Source organism: Bufo gargarizans, chromosome 10 (assembly GCF_014858855.1).
Source record: "Bufo gargarizans isolate SCDJY-AF-19 chromosome 10, ASM1485885v1, whole genome shotgun sequence".
NCBI classification, from domain to species: Eukaryota; Metazoa; Chordata; class Amphibia; order Anura; family Bufonidae; genus Bufo; species Bufo gargarizans.
This window is the reverse complement of record NC_058089.1, coordinates 52,016,868-52,038,719: the sequence shown is the minus strand read 5'-3', so window position 1 is coordinate 52,038,719 and position 21,852 is coordinate 52,016,868. Positions and strand designations below refer to the sequence as shown.

The 21,852-nt window shown below is 44.1% G+C and overlaps 2 protein-coding genes across 4 annotated transcripts in view; one reads left to right on the top strand and one right to left on the bottom strand.

Moving 5' to 3' along the window:
• Positions 1–20,875, bottom strand: part of LOC122920960 — a 102,334-nt gene extending 81,459 nt beyond the window's left edge. The window contains exon 1 of one of the 2 annotated variants that reach the window (XM_044270806.1): positions 20,573–20,875. In XM_044270806.1, coding sequence (XP_044126741.1) covers positions 20,573–20,751 — 179 coding nt within the window. In that variant the 5' untranslated portion in view covers positions 20,752–20,875. The remainder of the gene's footprint in view (positions 1–20,572) is intronic. The other variant, XM_044270807.1, reaches the window with a different exon arrangement.
• Positions 1,265–21,446, top strand: RCN1 (reticulocalbin 1). Of its 2 annotated transcripts, none has more exons than XM_044270804.1 (7): positions 1,265–1,358; positions 2,835–3,083; positions 4,971–5,164; positions 6,617–6,795; positions 9,319–9,379; positions 19,084–19,283; positions 20,885–21,446. In XM_044270804.1, exons 2-7 carry the CDS (start codon positions 2,863–2,865, stop codon positions 20,990–20,992), a joined length of 963 nt encoding a protein of 320 aa, XP_044126739.1. In that variant the 5' UTR covers positions 1,265–1,358; positions 2,835–2,862; the 3' UTR covers positions 20,993–21,446. The 2 variants fall into 2 exon arrangements, with proteins under 2 accessions (XP_044126739.1, XP_044126740.1); XM_044270805.1 differs by lacking the exon at positions 1,265–1,358 and adding an exon at positions 2,735–2,744.
• Positions 21,447–21,852: the final 406 nt, after the last annotated feature.

Below are 21,852 nucleotides of genomic sequence, written 5' to 3'. Positions count from 1 at the left end.
CATTATACTTAAATGATAAAGTACATGGAAAATATACTATACTGGACTGTAGTATTTAGGATACTGCCGTGTTGGCACTTTGCGATAAATAAGTGGGTTTTGGGCTGCAGTTTGGGCACCCTGTCTCTAACAGGTTCGCCATCACTGCTATAGACCATCGGCCTCTTAAAATACACTGAAAAAATCTGGTGCGGATTTTGATGTGTTTCCACAGCAAAGCCAAACTAAAAACCGTGCATATTTAGGGCCCGTTCACACAGTGGGTTTTACCGTGTAAAACTTTTGTGTCTACGGCCCCTTATGTGTGGCTTTTATAGCATTTTACGTGTGGATTTTGCACATACAAATCCGTGTGCATATTTTCCTTTAGTTTATGCAAATTTTGGTGTGTTTTTCACAGTATTTCCACTCCAAATCTGCACCAAAATTCGCATGTGTTACTTGCGGATTTAGTTTTGGTTTTTTTTCACGCAGTTTCGCCCCCGGATGCAGACCTTTTCACTTCAATGGGGCCTTAAAATATGCGGACACACTTCGTGTGCTGTCTGCATCCGCAGTCCTGCAAAAATAGAACGTCCTATTCTTTGCGGACATGGATACAACATTTCTACAGAAGTAAAAAAATAAATGGCAGCATGCACCTAGTCAGGATCCGTGTTTTGCGGACCACAAAACACTTAAGGCCGAGTGCATGAAAGTGACTGCAGTATTTTATACCGTATTTACGTACTGCTGTAGAAAACTGCACAGGCCAATGAATGCATTTTTTAAAATCCACAGCCTTTTCATTATAACCATGGATTCCGCGCACAAAAGCTGTGGATCAGCTCCACTGAATTACAATGGCGCATGATTCTGTGGGAAAAACCGCAGCAAAGACCCTATTTTTCTTTTAAAAAATCACTGAGTAATTGCTAAAGGGCACAACTACTGTGACCTGCTGTTCAGGAGTCTAGAAATGCTGACAGGGCAGAATTTTTATGGGCAAATCCCCTCAAAATGTCCACACAACCCACTGCAGTCTGTGCACTGCGCTGTGGAAGATGCTGGCTGCATAGAAACACCCGGGAAGCTGTATTATAGAACACAGCAGTCTGTTATATGTGCGCTCTGTGATGTAAGACACGTGTGGTATTTGTCAGGGGGTGACCGGGGCCCCAGTCACCCGTGTGGCCCCCGCCAGTACTAGGCAGACACTACAGTTACTATCTCCAGGCTCCATTGCAACGTGGCGCGCTGGCCCCTCCCAGTCATTGAGTCTATCCTGACCAATCAGAAGCTGCGGGACAGCGGCGGCGGCTGAATGTGTCCTGGGACGCTATTGGCTGATAGCGGGTTCCCATCCCTGCCCGGATCAAGTAAGTGCAAAGCTTGAAATGCTCAGTGTAGGTGTCTGGGTGCCCGGCCGGGTGAGCGGTGGGTGCGGGGAGGGGGTCTGAGGGCAGGGTGGGTGCTGGTAGGGACTGCAGGGGTCTCCACCTGTAATGCTGCCTGCTCAGTGAGGGGCTGCTGTACATCTGCATGTACTCACATAGGGAGTGTTCATGAATTTACCTGGTGGTCTGCACCTGAGTGTGCCCTTCCTGATCTGTGCCAAGCTGTGGCTCAGGTGGTCTGCATCTGAGTGTATCCATGGTAGTTTGTGCCAAGTTGTCTGGTGGTCTTCAGCGGAATGTGCCCGTGGTGGTTTGGGCCAAGGTGTGTCTGGTGGGCTGTGCCCATGGTGGTCTTCAGCAGAGTGTGCACGCGGTGGTCTTCAGCAGAGTGTGCACGCGGTGGTCTTCAGCAGAGTGTGCACGCGGTGGTCTTCAGCAGAGTGTGCACGCGGTGGTCTGCAGAGGAGCGTGGTGGTGGCTTGTGCCAAGTTGTGTCTGGTGCTCTACAGAGGAGCGCTGCTCTGTGGTGGACTTCAGTGGAGCGTGCCTGTGGTGGACTGTGCCTCAGGTGGTGGTCTTCAGCAGAGTGTGCCTGCGGTGGTCTTCAATGGAGTGTGCTTGTTGTGGTCTACAGAGGAGCGTGTCGGTGGTGGTCTGTGCCAAGTTGTGTCTGGTGGTTAGGCTATGAATGTGGTCTGCAAATGGTTATGCAGGTGGGTTGCACTTCTTCACCTCGTCAGGTGGTCTGTGCCAGAGTTTTCTTTAAAGTCTACATCTGGGCATGGTGGTCTACAGCTGGTTGTTTGCTAGTCTGCACCACAGTATGCCCATTATTAGTCTTGGTGGCCTGGTCTGGTGATGATGTGTCACCAGTGGTCTTCTGGTATTTTGTGCCTAATGCTGTGCCAGTGTTCTACACCTGGATGCGCCCGTTTTAGACACCTGGTTGCTTTTGACAGTATACTGTGTTGGAGTATACCCGGCGGTTTGCCCCTGTGTTTGTCTGGCAGCCGGTATCAGAGTGTGCCAGTGATCGGTTTGTATGGTGTGGGGTCAAGCAGCATTGTAGAGGTGGCATCTCTGTGCTGCTGGGGGTCAAGCAGCATTGTAGAGGTGGCATCTCTGTGCTGCTCCCGAGGTTGCACACGTCATTTAGGGTTAGGACGAGATGTGAAGGAGAACATGAGCAAGTACAGACAGAAGTCCTGTGTGGTGATGCTGGTATGTGGGTGTGGATGGAAGCAGCAGACGTTGCAAGCTGATGAAGGAAACCCTTGCAGGTCCTAACCATGTATAGGATGTTCTATGAAGGTGTGGTTAGTAGGCGTCTGTGTATGTAAGACCAGAAGATGCATAGTCCCAAATCAGGTTTTGACCTTCTTCTGGATCCACTAGGATCCTGTCTTCTCCGTTCCCCTTTCTCCTATATATAACGTATACCTGTATGTGCTCTTCCAGTTCCTGTGCTGCTGTGAGGAGGAGGGAGATGGAGCCTCCTAGACTTTTGTACCTCTTACTACTTTGTGCTGGAGAGATCCTCACCAAACCCACGTTCCGCAAGGAGAGGATCCGCCTGGACCCTGAACTCAACGCACAGATCCATGAAGAGAACCAGAGCTTCCAGTTGGATCACGAGGCCTTCCTGGGGAAAGATGAGGCAAAGTCTTTCGACCAACTCACTCCGGAGGAAAGCAAAGAAAGACTGGGGTGAGACTCAAAAGGCCGTGTTATAGAGAGGAGGATGTAAATTGCGCACAAAAATCTGGACGGCAATCGTTGCGGCTGCTATTACAGCTCTGCAGGGATTGTCGCTTGGCTTTTTGTCCTAAGTTGCAAATGTGTCTTGCGTTTTAAAGGGGTGTCCCCTGACTGGGACATTTCCGATAAGTGCAGGTCCCTCTTCTGAGACTCTCTTATCTCAAGAATATGAACAGAGAGCGCACTGCGCATTGCGTAGGGTCTTCTACATTCATTGCTATTCAGATGGATTACCCCTTTAATAAAGAAGCATGTCTGCCCAGAATTAGGGTAAGCCATTCAGGAGACTGGAAAAGCTGGGTGAGAGTTCTTCGGGTGCAGACCTGTAGCACATCCACTGCGTGTGAACATATCCTGACTGTTTAGGTCATTTCTTAAAGGACAATTCCTTATCGCGCTGTTCACATTGTTTGCACTTTACAGCTTCCCTGTAATGTGATGCCCTGGAATTGCTATTCAAGCAGTTTCCTAGTACAGTTTCGTTATGTACTATGTTATAGCCGTTCCATAGTTAGAACTTCCCTTTTCTCTGCATCCAAGTATTGGTTTTGCCTCTCTGCATAGTTCTGCTCTGTCCAGTGTAGTAAGAGTCAGAAGGGGCGTTAGGACAAGGCCCTGTATGTCCACCCTCGGAAGTTCCTCTTCGGTGAGGTGTCAGATGATCAGAGGAGCGTCTCTTGCCATGCTGATAACGTGGCACATGCTCTTGTGAAGCTGTCAGTATTGGCTCCGCATCAGTGAACACCTCTCAATGGGAGGATTGAAGAGGGGACTTGGTGAGATGGTATCTGCAGGGCGGGCACCGCAGCGCTGCCAGCCATTCATTGTCCTCCAAGTTGAACGGTTCCTGCTACAGTCCATCATTTCATAATTGCAGAAGAAAATGTTCTCTTTTTCTCCTGAGTATTTTTTATTTATTTTATTTATAGTTTATGCAGAATAGCTGGCTGCAAAAAGGGAAGAAGAGCTTGCAATCCAAAAAGACACATAGCGCCATATTGTGCGTTCAGGGGAGAACATTGCTTTTCTACAGCCATGTATTTGCTTGTATGTTTAAAATATCCTAAACTTGTTATAAATGTTATCCAGTAAAATATAGAAACTGAGGGATTCAGTAAAGGGGACCTCCGCCTGAGGACATTGTAATCAGCAAATGTAAAATCTAGCATGTCAGTAATACATCTTCATGACCTTCTTTTCTACACTGCACACAGCAAAACCAGTTTATTCCTGGAGACCATCAACAAGCTGCTGCTGATTTTTATTTATTTATTTTATCATTAAATACTCCAAGGGGTTGTCCCATTATGGACACTTAGGGTGTCATTTATAAGGCCGGCATTTTCGCCTTAATAAGCCCTTTAGCTGGCAGTGCATCCGCCAAACTTATATAGAGGCGCCAACCTCTACATAACTTTGGTGCATCCACCGGTGGTCTAAATGTAAGACGACTTTCTTGCTGGCTTAAATTTAGACCATTTTCTATGCCTAAAACAGGTGTACAACATGATGAACGAGACAAGCCTGCCGGCCCTTCCCATGCCCACTTTTTTAGACCTGGCGTGAGCGGGGAAAAGTCACAGATTGCCGTAATCTGCGCCAGAAATTCGCCTAATATAAGCTTTTTTTTCTGATAGTAGATGACCCCCTTAGTCTCTATCCACTGATTGCCGGCCCCTTTGAAAGGCCCTTTAGACTGGTGCCAGCGCTGCTTCCCCATATTGCCACTGGGGGAGGAAGTCTGAAAGACGTGGCCGAGTTCATCCATCGCTATAACTACCACCTGTTGTCATATCCCAAGTATATTCCATTTATAAATCTCTTTGTTCTTCCCAGCAAAATAGTGAACAGGATAGACAGCGACAGCAATGGACTAATTAGCACCGAGGAGCTGACGGCGTGGATTAAGCGGGTCCAGAAAAGATACGTCTATGAAAATGTGGCCCGAGTTTGGAAGGACTATGACGTCAATAAGGACAACCATATATCATGGGAAGAGTACAAGCAAGCCACGTATGGATATTACCTGGGTGAGTTAACTATTGTGTCCATACTGTTGACGATCTGCTCCTATATTAGGAATTTTCTTAAAGGGTTTGTGCTCGTTAGGGCTCATGCATACGACCGTATGCCCTCCGAGACATACGGTCCGTGAGCAGGCCATATGTCCAGGAGCGGCATACATCGTGCGCACAGCATCATAGGTTACTATGATGCTGTGCGCATCGGGCCGCCCATGGGACTATTGTCCCACATTCATATGATGTTATGAGTGCGGGACAATAGCCCCGCGGGCGGCCCAATGCGCACAGCATCATAGTAATCTATAATGCTGTGCGCTCCCGTGTGCGCGATGTATGCCGCTTCGGGACATATGGCCCGCTCACGGACTGTATGTCTCGGAGGGCATACGGTCGTGTGCGTGAGCCCTTAGACAAACATGCACTACATGGTTAGTCCATTAATTTCAGTGGGGTTTGTGTAATGCTTCATTTCTCCTGGAGTGGCGCTGCAGGGCAAATGAACACCTGCTGCCAGGTCCCCCACTTATACAGCTGATCCCAGCAGTGTGATCAGCTTTACATCAGGTGATCCTACTAAAGGGATTGTCCAAAGTGGACTGCTCCTTTAAATAGCTGTTCTCAAGTACCATTTTATTTTTTGGACTGGGACCACCTGTAATGTGGAGTCATTTGGCTTCATTGTGGATATAGATTGTGAATGTGATTGAAGAGGTTGTACAGGATTAGAAAAACATGTCAACAGGTTGCATGTGGTATTGCAGCTCAGGCCCATTTACTTCTGGGCAGCTGAGTTGCAATACCAAACACAAGCAGCAGACAGGTGGGGCGCTGCAAGAAATAGATATACGGGTGCCTTCCTCTTCTGCTCATTGCATTTTAATGTTTTCAACATTGCTGCTTGCACTCGGTGAATAGAAACACACTTATTCCCATAACATGCCTTGATTTGGCCCTTTTCATGCATATAGGGGTCATTTATTAATCTGAAATAAGCCTAAATTAGGTGTATTTCAGGTGCAGATGCGACTTTTCCCCTCTCTCACGCCAAGTCTAAAATTGTGGCGTGGGTGACAAAGCTGTCTTACATTTAGACTGGAGCAGGATGCTGGCGCCTCTTTATAACCCCAGCTGATCCTCCGCCAGCACAACGCCTTTATTAAGACCGTCGGCTAAATGTGCCCCATAGTTTTCCTTTTCGTGGACTCCAGACTTGTGGCTCTTAACTATACTGATACAGTATAGCAAGTCCTCCACTGGATTGGGTCATGATTGTTTCCACTGACAGCAAGCAAAGATCTTGTACGTGGCAAGGAATTGTGAGATGGATATAGTGTAACATGTTACACATTCTCATATTACCATCATTCGATAAGACTGGTCATCCCCTTGAAATAATGGCTCTTTTCAGTGAAAATGTCTGGTGATTGAGTTACGTTTTGTGTCGCCATTTCCGCGCAGCTAACCCCGAAGAGTTCCAAGACGCCGCCGAGCAGTTTAGCTTCAAGAAAATGCTTCCCCGTGATGAAAGGAGGTTTAAACAAGCCGACCTCAATGGGGATCTCGAAGCGAATCGAGAAGAATTCACTGCTTTCCTTCATCCCGAAGAGTTTGAGCACATGAAGGACACCGTTATATTGGTAAGAGCGCCCTCCTGGACTATGCTTAATATTTTACATTATAATATTAATAATTATACTGGAGTTTTGGGCATATTCCTTTAGGTTAATGTTCACTTTTTAGCTACATTTTGAATGGTCTTGAGTTTGTGCCTGAAGGACTGTTCTGTACAGCACAGGAATCCAGATATGTTAAAGGAATTCTCCAGGTCTTTAAAGGGAACCTGTCATGTGGATATTTGAGTATAATCTAACTAATTAATTATATACAATCATTAACTACTAAAAAGTACCTTAGATGTATTCACTTACTGGTGTGACAGATGGTTACCTCATAATATACACACAAAGATGCCGCATGCTAATGAGCTGATTTGAGTCCAGCGTGATGTCAGTGAGTCCAGCGTTTTGGTTTTTTTAATTCAGAGCTATAGCCACTCCCCTGCCCACCTGCTGCTGGTTCATATGGAAAATAACTGTCAATCAGCAGCAGGTAGGCGGGGAGAGTCAGGCGCTCATGAATATTCAGGACTCATCATTATCAGCTGGAGCTTTTAAATACAAGATGTTGGCAGTTTGACTGGGTCAATTAAAGAAAGTGACCCAGCATTTTGCTAAGAGAATCAGTCACTTATTTATGTTGCCCTTAGTTAGGACACCATAAAACTGGTGACAGGTTCCCTTTAACACTAAAGGACTATGCTTAAAATAGGTCATAATTGTTTGACCAGCCCCAGAGGTTAGGCTCCCACTGATCATTAAACATTGAGGGGCTATCCTAAGGATAGGTGCTCATTGTTCTATTTCTGGAGGTCCCCTTAAAGGGATGCATATGCCACTTGGGACTCACACTGATGCCCTTTGGCAAGTGGGGCAAATCCATGACTTGGTGCCTTTGTTTTGCCCAGAAAGAGGGCTGGGGAGTCAAAGTCGAATACAACGGGTGCTGAGAGAAGGATCCTGGATCAGACAAAGGCACCAGAGTGAAATTCCAAAATTGCAACGAAGAGTCTCTTCTGCAGCACTTTTTTTTTTTTTACTGTTTTTCAAGATATTTTTAATGTGTTTTCAATAAAGGATATTTTTTTTTTTTTATGAAGTGCCGGAGAAGAAACTCTTTGTTGCAATTTTGTAATATCACTCTGATGCCTTAGCTGTCACCCAGTTAAGCCAGTACTCTCTGCTCTGCACTGATGAGGGGAAATCACCCCAAAACAACTGTCTGCAGATGAGATGCTGGCTTAGTTATCATCCAAGTTTCAGGGCCTGTTTAAAGGGTTGAACATTGACTTGCAGGATAGCTACTTTACAGCAGGCATCAGATGCAGAACTTGCTAAGAGCTCATTTGCATCCCTTCTCTCCAGAATTCTTGAGGAGCCGATTAAGGCGCTCTCCTTAAGGAGATAAAGTACCCCCCAAATTCTGATGCCTTGCAATGCCTGAAACTGTGCTGCACAGGCTCAGTAGAGAAGATCAGAGGAGGAAGTTCACTACTGAGAACAGAAAGAAGGAATTAAAGGGCTATTCTGGTTAGATTAAGTATCCACAGGATAGGAGATAACAGATCGGTGGGGGGTCTTGCCTGCTGGGACCCCCATCAATCCCGAGAACGCGGGCCCTGTACCCCCTGCAGGCCGTCTGAAGTGAATGGAGCAATTGGTCGCTCATGCGCATGGCCGCTCTATTCATTTCTATGGGAATTACAGAGCGCCACTATCTTCGACATTAAATCCGGAATTAATGGAACGGCTACACACATGCCCGACCGGCCGCTCTGTTCATTGCAGGAGGTACAGGGCCCCTGTTCTCGTGATCAGTGGGGTTCCCAGTAGTAGTACCCCTACTGATCTAATAGTTATCCGCTATCCTGTGGATAGGGGATAACTTAATCTAACTGGAATACACCTTTAAAAGGGAATAAGTAACTTTTTCACAGGAGCCCGCAGCCTGCCTCCACTATGGAAAGAATCATACTTGCCTGCTCCCCACCTCTCTGACGCTGCGTGACGGCTCCCATATGTCCATCTGGCGGTCTACGGCTTGTTCACTTCCGGCATGGTCACCTGCCCTGCTGGAGCCAATGACTGGCTTCAGCAGCAATGTGTCTCTTGTAGACGTTGGCTGCAGTGGTGCAGATCATGCCCACTGAACAAGCCGTGCACTGGCAGATGGAGGACACAGCAGCCTGAGCCTAAAACATGAATTACCTTTCTGCATAGGTGATAAATGTTAGATTGGTGGGGGTCCAAATGATGGGGTTCTGGAGCCGGGGGACTAACTGTGCTCAGCTACTTCCTTCAGTTGCATAGGAGACTAATTCAGTTTAGAACAATGACATACGGTATTTAGCAGGCAGCTTACTGGCATTGACTCTCTTCCATACCTACCACCATCTTTTCTTTCTTTGCACCCTTATGTTTCTTTGCTTTTGACTATATGAGCAAAATTATTTTGGCAAATTAGACTTGATTGTCGGCAATTTGTTGTCGCTGTCTACCATGCTATGTATAACAAATATGAAACTTGCCTTTATACTTTTATAGGAGACCCTTGAAGACATCGACAAGAACGGAGATGGGTTTGTCGATGAAGATGAATATATCGGTAAGCTCTTGTGAATAGGGAGTAGCTCCAGCTCGGAGCTGTGACACCAGCTAAGGCCCCATTCCAGACTACATGGACCTGACCTCATTAATTAGGCTGGGAACCATTCTGCCATATAAAAACCTGCCTAGACCTGGCCAACTATATGCCTACCATTCATCTCTTTCTGAATGTAATCCTTATAATTCTGAAGAGTGGTGCCATTTGTTGTCAATTTAAGGGGTTTTTCAGGAACAGAAAATAAATATTGCTTTCCTCCCAGGTACAGTGCCACTCTTATCACAGACTGTGACTAGTATTGCAAGTATGACAGCTGGCGCCACTCTTGACATGTCTGTTTTATCAAAATACCAATTGTGGAGCATCTGAACTATGCATTCTGTCGTTCCTCTGTTATCCTTCCTAAATATAATTTCAATTAATCAACAACTGGATCTTAACCTTCTCCTTGTCAAAGGGTCATGTCCCGCACAGTCCGTTGCAACTGATTAGACAGTGTCAAACTGGGGACATTCATTCCCCAACTGATAGCACCCAGTTTTCAATTTATTACATTTCTAAGAGGAATAATAGAGGAGTGGTATAACAGAGTTCTCAGAAAAGATGCTCCGTAATTATTACACTGGGGATTCAAGTATTTACTAAAATAGACATGTCTGGAGAGGGGACAGCTCCTCTTTAAAATGAATAGGTCTGAGATGCAAAACCACATAAAGCCCATTGACTGGTGTGGCACTGTTCCTACAGAAAAAAAAACTACGCTTTTTTTGAACATAGACAAACCTTTTAAGGACACATTATGTGTTCAGTTATGTTCCAGATTTAGGCAAAACTTCCGTTTTGCAATCAAGAATAGGCATCTCTACAATGGGGCCCGAGAAAAGTGCAGTGTGACAAATACCGTACCCCGACTGACATTGGACGTCAACTACGTAGAACCAGCGAGATACGGTATGGTCACTGGTTACCAAGGCGTGACGTTACGCCCTTCTGGAGGAGCGGGTAAGGTCAGTCTTGGTACAGTTTTCACAGAATCCTCCGGTCCTCATGGGCACAGAGAGGCAACAAGCTGAGAGCCTTTTTACTGCCCCAGTGAAACGGCGCGTTTTCAGCCCGGGAAGACTGCCACCAGCTTCTTGTTTGATATAAGCCCGGTCCGCTAATGGGATTATATAGGGTAAGAAACCAACCCGCGGAAGCTTATTACTAGACCGAAATACGGACGTGGGGATTTGTGATCGAAATACAAGACGGCACAAGTTTAAATTATATATTTAATCAGCCTTAAAGGCTCACTAGAAATAACACTATACACACAAAGAAGATATACAGTGGTCTGAGGTTCCAAATACAGATGGCGTGGTACAAACAGGGTTAAGCAGAACAAGTTTACCAGGTATAGGAGTCCTTTGGGTGGTGATGAGTTCTTTGTTGTAGTCACATGGGAAGCAGTGATGTCAGCAGGTTGCAGGTCCCTCTAAACACATGGCACAATGTGACCTCCCTTCAAAGAAAAGACCCGCCCACTTGCTGGCACAAGCCTTTTAACCTGTAGCCAACCGCTCCCCTCCCGGCCTCTGGGAGGGGTTTCCCCCCCCCCCCCCCTCTGCTGGGCTGTCAGCAGATGCGCCACAAAACCGATTAGGGCTCATGGCTCCAGACCAGAATGTCGCAGAGAGGTGATTCTGGGACCAATGAATCCGGCTACCAGTAGAGTCCAAGCATCGTACCGTTATCTGGTTTCTGTGGGGAGATATGTATATCTCCCCTCCCTGGCATCCCACCACCAAGCTATGACCATGGGCCTGTTCATCGTGGCCACAGGGACAGAAATATGTATATGGTTTATGTCTGATGGACGGGCAATTCATAATTCCTTATGAACCCACGATTCCATGATGTCTGATAACGTTCATTGAACTGGGGAATGGCCTAGACCCCCCGCAGAGAGGTTTTTCCTGTTCCATTAGCTGGGTTCCTGGCTGGCTGAATGGAGGTGAGAAATTGTAAACAACGGTCGCCTGCTAGAGGTTCTCTGCCATATGGCTGGGCTTTGAAGCAGGGCCCTCGGTGTACAGTCATGTGCAAGAGGCCTAAGGCCATTTTTGGAACGTTGTTTGTTTTTTTTTTGTTTTTTTTTTTATGTCTCCTACAGATGTTAGCTGTAAGTCTATGAGAATTAGGAAATGCTGTACACATGTGCTTGTTTTTAATGCCTTTTTTTTATTTATTTTTTTGTGATGCAGTTTTTTTTTTGGTCCATGGCTGCATGTTCTGGCTATGGTCTTTTTTGCCCTTTTGCTGTTGTTTTGTGCCATAGACATCCACAAATGTTTTTTTTTGTTTGTTTTATGTGGTTTTTCCAGCACATTTTATTTTCCAATGGCCTTTTTATAGATATCTAGCGGGAGAGTGACATCAGAGGGTTGGGGTGCATACTTTTCTTTTTTTTAAACGCATGGCTCGCAAAAAAATAAAATAAAATAAAAATGCATTTGCCATCAAAAGCCACAAAAATGCAGCAGAAACAAAAAAAATATTAAATCCATGCGTTGTTTCTGCTATACATGTAATTAAAAAAAAATGAAATCCTATGTGAGACTTTCCTAGTGTTTGTGGCACAAGGTCTGGTCATTCAAGGATTCAGACTGTAGACCTGCCCGGCGACAAAAGTCGTTCCGAAACTGCGAAAAAAATAAATTTAATTGACGGCAGAACGAAAAGTTTGGAACTGCTCCCTGGATTTGACTGCTCACACTGAGAAGTCAAACCTGGCTTTTCTTATATATATTTAAATCCATATACATCTGATTTGAAATAATGCAGGTGCGCTTAAATTAGACCTATAATTGTGTCCCTTTTGTATATGATGAAATGAAGCAGAAATCCATCTGACTATAAGAGCAGGCGACCGGTCTCCCAAGATGTTTAATGGGCTATTGGCAATTAAAATGTTTCTTTGGTCAAAGTTCTCTCTCGGCTGGTGCTTACCTACTGCCCCGCTGTTATCCCAGCGAGCGTAAAGTAGTGCAAATTGTGTATATTGTGTTGTGTACAATGTCACAGTGCTATAGAAGTCAGCACCCCACTTGGTAATGACAGGATGTGTTCCCAGAGTGGTTTCAGTAATGGAGAGAGGTAAAGTAATTTAATTTAGGTGTTGATCAAGAATGTTGTTTTCGCAGCGGTGGAGAGACAGAAAAATGACATTCTGTTATTTGAGGTTTACACATTTTTTTTTTTTCTGTGGCCAAATCAAAATTGACATAATGAGACCTTTTGGTTCTTCCCCCCCCCCCCGTTGCCAACCTTATGTGCTTTATAACAATGAATATATAATAATGTTGGATTTTTGTATTTTATTTTCATTTTAGATTATGATTTGTATTTTTTGTTGTTGTGGAGTAAGCCTGTGAATAATGGCTTATTATTGGGTTCATGGCTTATTAGGGATTACAATTTCAGGAGCTTGTAGACGCAGATTGTCTGACACATAGGCTCTGCACGTTAAAGGGGTTCTCCAAGACAGGCCGCTTAAGGAGCAAAAGTTTTAAAAAAGAAATGTTTCACCTGTCCCAGGCTCTACTGGTCCAGCACCGAGCTCCCGTCTCCTCCCTGCTGGACCAGAAGTGTGACGTGCATGTAGAAGTCACCAGTGCTGGCCAATCAGTGGTGGCAGTACCCAACACTGATGAGGTCATTGGCCGTCATCAGTGGCATGCATGTAGACAGCACGTCACACGTCTGTCCAGCAGAGGAGAAGGGAGCTCAGCACTGGACCATCTGTGACAGGTGAAACTAATTTTTTCCCCCCAATCTTTTGCACCCTGCCTGACCATCTCAACAGGGGTTCCTGGTCTCGGAGAACATCTTTAAGTAGGTCACACCTAAGGACATGGCTACCTTCTTACAGAAACTGTTCTGCACTTGCCTGCAGGCTATCTGTGGCATTACAGTTCTCAGATATGCAGTACCAAACGCACCCTATGGACCAGTGTGTCACTGTTTTTACCTTCAGAAGACCCCTTCCCCCTTGAACCCCCTACAGGCACAGGTCTACTGTGCCTGTAGAAAAGTGCGGCCCTTGGTAGTGATGTCTAACAATATCACCAGCATCTTCAATCATCAGGTTTTTTTAATGACTAAATATGCTGGCTATACCGGAAAAATTCATCTTGGTTATATTTTTATGTAATATCCATATCCAGTGAAAGGTGCATTGAAGGATTAGCAGGGCGCAGTTTCCTCAATTTTGGTTTAATCTTTGATGTTTCTTTGGAAGCGCAGATTGATAATGTGGCCTAATTAAAGCTAATGAAAGTTATGAATCTGGGTAGCAATAATTTATGTCTAAGGACGAGAGAGTCACTTATAGAGAAGGATTTGGGTGTACTTGTTGATCGTAGATTAAATAACAGCATACAATGTCAATGCTTCTTAGGCCACTAGGATTTTGTCATGTATTAAACAAGGCATGGATTCGCGGGCCAGGGATGTAATATTACCACTCTACAGAGCGTTGGTGCGGCCTCATCTGGAATATGCAGTTCAGTTCTGGGCACCAGTCTATAGAAAGGACGCCCTGGAGCTGGAAAAAGTACAGAGGAGAGCGACTAAACTGATTAGTATGGAGGGTCTTAGTTATGAAAAAGATTAAAAGAATTAAATTTATTTAGTCTTGATAATGGACGTCTTGGGCTACCCTCACATTAGTGTTTTTTGCAGATCCGTCATGGATATGCAAAAACACTTCCGTTACCAAATACAACCACATGTATCCGTCATGAACGGATCTGGTTGTATTATGTCTTCTATAGCCATGACAGATCAGTCATGAACACCATTGAAAGTCAATAGGGGACGGATCAGTTTTCTATTGTTTCAGAGAAAACGTATCCGTCCCCATTGACTTACATTGTGTGTCAGGACACATTGACTTACATTGTGTGTCCGTCTTGCTCCGCACCACATCGCGGACCGTTTTTCTGTCCACGATGGGGACGCAACCAAACGGAACGGAATGCATTGACAATGAATGGGGACAAAACTGAAGCCTTTTCTTCCGCTGTTGAGATCCTATGACGGATCTCAAAAGTGGCATTGAAAACGCTAGTGTGAAAGTAGCCTTAGCAGGGACATGATTAACCTATACAAATATATAAAAGGGCCATACAAAAAATATGAAATCTCCTCAAAAGACAAGGTGGCACTGCCTCCGAATGGAGAAGAAAAAGTTCAGTCTCCAGACGTGTCAAAACTTTTTTACTGTAAGAACTGTGAATCTGTGGAATAGTTTACCTCAGGACGTGCTCACAGCAGGACAGTGGACAGTTTAAAAAAAGAGCTAAGATTAATTCTTGAAAGTAAATTACATGAATGCTTATGAAAATCTGTAGAAATCGGGATCTCGCTCCCCTTTTCTAAAATTCACACCCCCACCTATCCCTTGGTTGAACTTGATCGACATATGTCCTTTTTGAACGGTATTAACTATGTAAGTGTATTTATTGTTCTTTTATTAGGAGAAAGGGAATCTCCCTCATGTTGGAGCCGCCTGTAGTGTCCCTACCTACAGAATCTCAGTAAATGTCCAGACGTTTCCTTGGCCCACAAGAAAAATCTCTGCTTTAATAGGTGGTCAGTAGACAGGGAGGAGGGGGATGTAGCTGCAGATTCTCTTGCTTTGTGTCTGTGAAACCGCATGATGTAAGTGGTGAGGAGATCCAGATGGGAGAATATGGGAGCGGAGGCAGATGGATATGACACCATAGTAATAGTAAGGTCTCCTAGGTTCTTGTCTGGGCTTGTTCCCTTGTACCTGTGCCGTATGTTCTTCTGTTGGAGACGCTAATGAAGAACAACCAATTTAGGCTACACTCCATGGGGTTCATGCCTACCACTTATGACATAGCCATGCTACATTCTAGTTGGCAATAAGCAATTTGTACCTCAGTGCTAATTGTCTTACTATTTGCTTTTTTTAGTGCTTAAATTAAGTCTACCATGTCCCCTGAACTGGCAGGTCAAGTTTTTATTTGCCTAATTACTATTTGGCAAGCATTGTTTACGGTACATGGTTTTATCACCCAGTGCAGTAGGGTCTAGTGTATTCTTCCAGAGGCAGAGGCTTACATAGCACATTGCTGCTCCCACCTGTGCCCACCAAAGCCTGGCATAGCACATCAATGATGTGCTTGCTATACAGAGCTTTTAGAGAGCAGAGCTGTTACAGGCAGGAGCGGTGATGTGAGCTCCGTCCTCTACACTGCTCAGTGCGGCCCTGGTGGAATCCATACACCAGTAGTGCACTGACATGTCAGCGTGTACAGATTCAAGAACACTAAGGCACCTGAACTAAATGTGGCTATTTCACATGGAAAAGTAAAAAAAATAAAGTATATTGCAAACATTTATATCACATTTAGAATATATTTTAATAAAGTGTATGTAAAAGTTTAGGTGCACTTTAATGTGAGTATTACTACTATCGTCTTATAAAGTTTTTAAGCGTTTTTAGAAGGATTTAAGGTGGCTGGCGAACTCTTAATCCATGATGGTCACCATGCGAAACAGCCAGCAATCTCAGAAATTGTTACCATTCTTGCTAAACCACTCTGGTTGGTAGGAAGCTAAGGCCTACCTCTTGGTTCTTCACCAGAGCCAGCTGCAAGGCAGCATGGACTTGGCTGCTGAGTATGTTAGCAGAAAACTGGTGCAAGCTTGCTAGAAGGAGACCTAACAGAATCAGGGTGAAAGGAATAGTAGACAAGCAGGGTAAGAACCAGGAGAGACAGATAGCCCAAAACAGCAGATGAGGGGTAATTCCAGAAACTAGCCATGGTCCTAATACCAGGAGGTTCAGAAGCTAAATCAGTGGACAAGGGGTTAATCCAGAAAACAAGCCATGGTCGGTACACAGAGCAGGTCCTAGAGCTAAGGTACAAAGCACAGAGGTAGGTAGGATACATACACAATCACTCGCAGCTGCCATGGCTGAGTAGCAGACTTACCCGCCTAGCTCTGGGATTGGTCACTGAGACAGGAATGAGATTGACTCTGCTTCCATCCTCAGTGATGGGCCGATCAGCCGTGGCTTGACTTGTCGGCACAGACTTGCACAGAAATTTGGTAAACTCATTCATTTTATTACTTGGTATCTCTCAAGAAGAAGCCTTCTGTGGTAAAATTTCATGATGAGTTGGATTTAGTGGTTGGCGACGTAGAAATCTGATCTGCGAGCTCTAATTTTAGAGACAGCCCCTTGAGGAGAGCTATTCATTTCATCCTCTCATCCCACCCGCCGTGAAGATGGCCATGACTAATTTTAAGATCCTCTCTCGGTTCACTGTAAAGTGGTATAAATATAACTCTCATCACACACAGCTCACAACCTGCTAATAAGAGACCTTCGCCGCATGAAACCTTTAGCCGGCCTCTCGGAATACTTCACACTGGGTTCGCACCGTTTGCAGGGTTTAGAAAGTTTAATGTGAAAGATTTTGTCTAGGATTATTATTTTTTACCACAAACAGTGCAACTTTTGTCCATGTCTGGTATTGTTGATGTATGGGGCTGAGCTGCACAGGAACGGCCTCTACACCTTGGATTTAGCCTTCTGCTTCTGGCTCTGTCAAATGTTTTGTTTCTGGCAGCAGTGGATGCTGAAAAGAGCTGATCAATGGGGGTGCCGGATGTCTGACCCCCACTGATCTAACAGTCATTGACTTAGGGGTACGTTCACACTAGCGCTTTTCTTTTCCGGCACTGAGTTCCGTCCTAGGGGCTCAATACTGGAAAATAACTGATTTAGCTTTATCCTAATGCATTCTGAATGGAGAGAAATCCGTTCAGGATGTAACCATTTGCATGCAGATTGCCTGATCCGGCAGGCAGTTCCGGCGACGGAACTACTTGCCGGATCACTCTGCCGCAAGTGTGAAAGTAGCCTTATCATGAGGATAGGTCATCGGTATCTACAGGCTGGAATACTCCTTTTAAGGACCAGCGATTTTCGTCATAATTTCAGTATTGCATTCGAAGAGCCATAACTTTTACATTTTTCTGTTTATGTAGATGTATTAGGACTTGGATTTTGTGGGCTGAGTTGTGTGTTTTTTTTTTTTTTTTTTTTTTTTTCGGCCCCCTTAGGGACTTAAAGCAGAGATCATTTGATTGCTTTTGTAATACTTTGGAACATGTACCAATAAGGCTGGTCGTTATGCCCCCAGGCGCCATGGTAAACATCAGCAGCTCGTGATCATATTACAGGGAGCTGCTGGGGCTGACAGAAGCAGCCCCTTCCCTCTTAGTTGCTAAAGTCTCTGCAATCAGAATGGGAGGGTTCCATTGTGTAATACTGCCATTGGCCTGCTCATACGCGCACATGTGCAGTGCCAGTGCATTCAGCAGGATGAGTATGCTGCCTGCCCATGAGGATGGTCAACAAGTTAACTGCTATGTATACCTTCGGAGGCAGTTTTTGTTATGATTGCATTTTACTCATTTTTGGCTAAAAATCTTATTTTCATTTGGCCTTTATTAAAAATATTGAGCCATTCTGTCACAAAGGGTTAACAGTTTTTTTCTCACTGTGTGACTGGTACTTTCACATCTAATAAACCTTACCTCTAAACTACTAAGAAGTCATAAACACTTGTTTAAGCCACATTCTTATCCGCAAGATAAACGCTCATTACAGTTCAGTTCTTATAATGTCAGAGATAAGGAGCCCGTCAGCTCCCCAGATGACGGAAAAATCCACAGGCTGCTACTACAGCATCTCCACTATATGCAGAAAAAAGTATTCCATATTTTTAATAAAGACCAATTGAAAAAATTATTTTTAGCTCAGAAGTACAATGCAATAATAAAATAAAAAAAATTGCCCCCAAAGGTGTACATAGCCTTTAAAGGGAACCTTGTCTTCAAACAGGGACAATCCTGTCAATAACGCAAAGCCAGGCAGGGAGAAACTAGAAGGGAGACACTTTTCCCTGCTTGGACATGTAAACTGCTCACTTTAATATCAGGCAGGAATGTCAGCCATTCTGACATAGCCTCATTAGATCGTAGAAGATTAATCTAATGATATATGCAGCCTGTACTGTAAAATTTGGGGGCAGATACTCCTTAAAAAAGACAAAAAGTACCCAGGTAGGTAGTATGCCAATGCAAATTTTCTGCTACTGGAATTTCACAGCATGTAGGAGCTCTGTGGCCAGACACTGAATGTTGCAGCTCTCTCTCCCCTTCCCAGCAGAAGTCTCAGCATAAGGCCTCATGCACACGACTGTTGTTCTGGTCCGCATCCGAGCCGCAGTTTTTGCAGCTCGAGTGCGGACCCATTCACTTTAATGGAGCCGTTACGTAGCCCGGCAAAAAAAAAAGTAACATGTCCTATTCTTGGCTGTTTTGTGGACAAGAATAGCCATTTCTACAATGAGCCACCTGTTCCTTTCCGCAAATTGTGGAAGGCACATGGGCGGCTTCCGTGTTTTGTGGACCACAAAAAACGGAACGGTCGTGTGCATGAGGCCTAAAGATGCAGTTGACTGTATGTCCCCAAACTGTGTTCTGTGCATTTTTAATGTTTTGAATTTTGGACTACTTGTGCTGAATATCTTAATATTTATAGGTCCATTTATATATCTATATCTAGGAAACTAATATTTGTGCAGATAATTGACTGCCCTTTTTGTCTGCAGCGGACATGTTTTCACATGAAGAAGGTACTCCAGAACCTGACTGGGTAGCCACCGAAAGGGAACAGTTTTCCGATTTCCGTGACCTTAACAAGGACGGAAAAATGGACAAAGATGAAATCCGACACTGGATTCTCCCTCAAGATTATGACCATGCTCAGGCTGAAGCCAGGCATCTGATGTACGAGTCTGATGGGGACAAGGTATTTCACTTCTACAGCGACTGAACCAGTTAGACCTGTTTTTTAATGAGATTGTCCCATAGTTAAATATTAGATTTCCCTGTTAGATCGCACAAAATGTAACATATTTTTTTTAATTGGAGTTTGTTTTTAAACCAGCATTTAAAATATGTTGTTGCATACGTGTTTTTAATTCCCTTTCAGAACACACACCTAATGTGTCCAGTTGGTCTTACTGAGCATGTGTGACCACCAGTACTGAACACAGTAGGTGAATGTTTTGACTGGAGAGCAAAAGAACACTAGGGGGCGACATAACAAGTATGTGGGCAGCAGTAGCATCTTTTTTTATTCAATTCCAGTTGAAAAATGTAGTGTTTTGCATGCTCAGAGTAGAGAAATATAACATTTATTCATGCAAATACCATTTTACCAATAGTTTATGTAAATATTTTAATCATTTGAATTGAGCCGCGGTCACTTTTTATTCCAAATTTATAGAACCGATACAGATTGCTGAGTGCAACTTTTTCAGTCTCATTTGTGCATGGACTGCTGTATTCAAAGCGGGGGTAAGACCCCTGTTTTTGTGATTTGTGAGACCCCTAGCAATCAGACTTATGACCCATCCTGTGTATACTCACCTTATCAATTGCCCTCTAATATTGTGCCAACACTCCAGCGATGACGTGTCGACATGGCATGCAACTGCTGCAATCAATACCTGGCTGCAATGGTGATATGTCAATACTACTGCACCCAGTGTTTGACTGCAGCAGTCACATCAACACGTCATCGCTGGATCAGGGGAACAGACCAATCGGGGACTTGGGGTGCATCAGTATGGGAGTGTCAGAGGATTGGTTGGGCTACTTTCACACTTGCGTTTTGTGCGGATCCGTCATGGACGGATCCGTTCAGAACTGATCCGTTTGTTTTATCTTTAACATGGCCAAGACGGATCCGTCTTTAACCCCATTAAAAGTCAATGGAGGACGGATCTGTTTTCTATTGTGCCAGATTGTATCAGTGAAAACAGATCCGTCTCCATTGACTTACATTGTATGCCAGGACGGATCCGTTGCAAGCAGTGTTTTGGTGTCCGTCTTTCAAACGGAATGGAGACTAAACTGATGCATTCTGAGCGGATCTTTTTCCATTCAGAATGCAAACTGATCCGTTTCGGACCCCTTGTGAGAGCCCTGAACGGATCTCGCAAACGGAAAGCCAAAACGCCAGTGTGAAAGTAGACTAAGGCGTAAGATAAAACTAAGCAAAATATAAATAAAAAACGTAAACAGCCAGCTCACCGATACCCCATATGTGTGAGCTTCACTCCTGGCTTCAAGACAAGCATGGCAGGTAAACTCCGTACCCGGAACAGGATCCACACGATTATATCCACGGGCATCATATTTTCTTCTGCAGCACACATCTTGATAAAATCTCGATTAAAATATAAATAAAATTGTATAAAAATGAAAAACATAAGTACAATTGTTTACGTATCACTGTGTAAATCACCGCCACATTTGGAATGCATTTTATTATGCTGCTTTATTGTAATAACGCTATATATTTTTTTTGTTTGTTATTATAATTTTACATTTTTATGATTGCAGGATAAAATGTTGACCAAAGATGAGATCTTGCAGAATTGGAATATGTTTGTGGGTAGCCAGGCCACAAACTATGGAGAAGATCTCACCAGGAACCACGATGAGTTGTAATGAGATGAAAAGAACTGTGATTTTTTTATATTTTTTTTTCTCATTCACTTTACTTACCATACCATAGTATTTGCACCATCACAAACTTATATCCATTACCTCAGACTGGGTAGAATTACCCAGTGTTTTAGTGTTGGCAAGAAAGCTATGAACTAATTATTTTTTTATTTTTATGTGATTTACAAAAAAGCTATAGTTTTGGTTTTTGTTAGTTTTTTCCCAGTATAATGTATTAAAACTGTAGTGGCAGTAAATGGTTTAAACTTATTTTGTGAATACCAAGGTTATTTTTTTTAATGCCTTCAGCCTTGTACAGAAATTTCTTTATAAACGTATGGTCTGTCAGATTTACAGATATAGGATTTTAGTTTTTTTTCTGTCACCGAAATATTGGAGCTGGAGATCTGTGTGTAACAATATCACATTAACACCAGTATTTTATTAAAAGTTGTTTTGTAAGAAAGAGTTTGTCTACAGTTTTTTTACAAATACATGGTAAGCAAAGCGGATCCAAATCGACTTTATAACTTGAACAGATTTGACTTAGGGCGTTATCTAATTGGCCTCCCCCGTTATTCACCCTTTAACTCTGTACGGGGATCTGGACTTCGCTTCAGGGCAACCATCAGACCACACTACCTCTTAGAGTAGTTTCTTTTCAAGTGATGGCTAACCCGTGGAGGTCAAGAAACACCAGTGTACAGAACCAAGAGACCAGATGAAACTATAGTCGGGAAGAGGCTGAGGTAAGGACATGCAGGCTCAGGGTCAGAATGGAGATCAAGCAGAGGTCAGATTGGATAGCGAAGGGTCAAAATCCAGGAAACAGAAGTCTGTACACAGGCAGACAAATGTAGAAA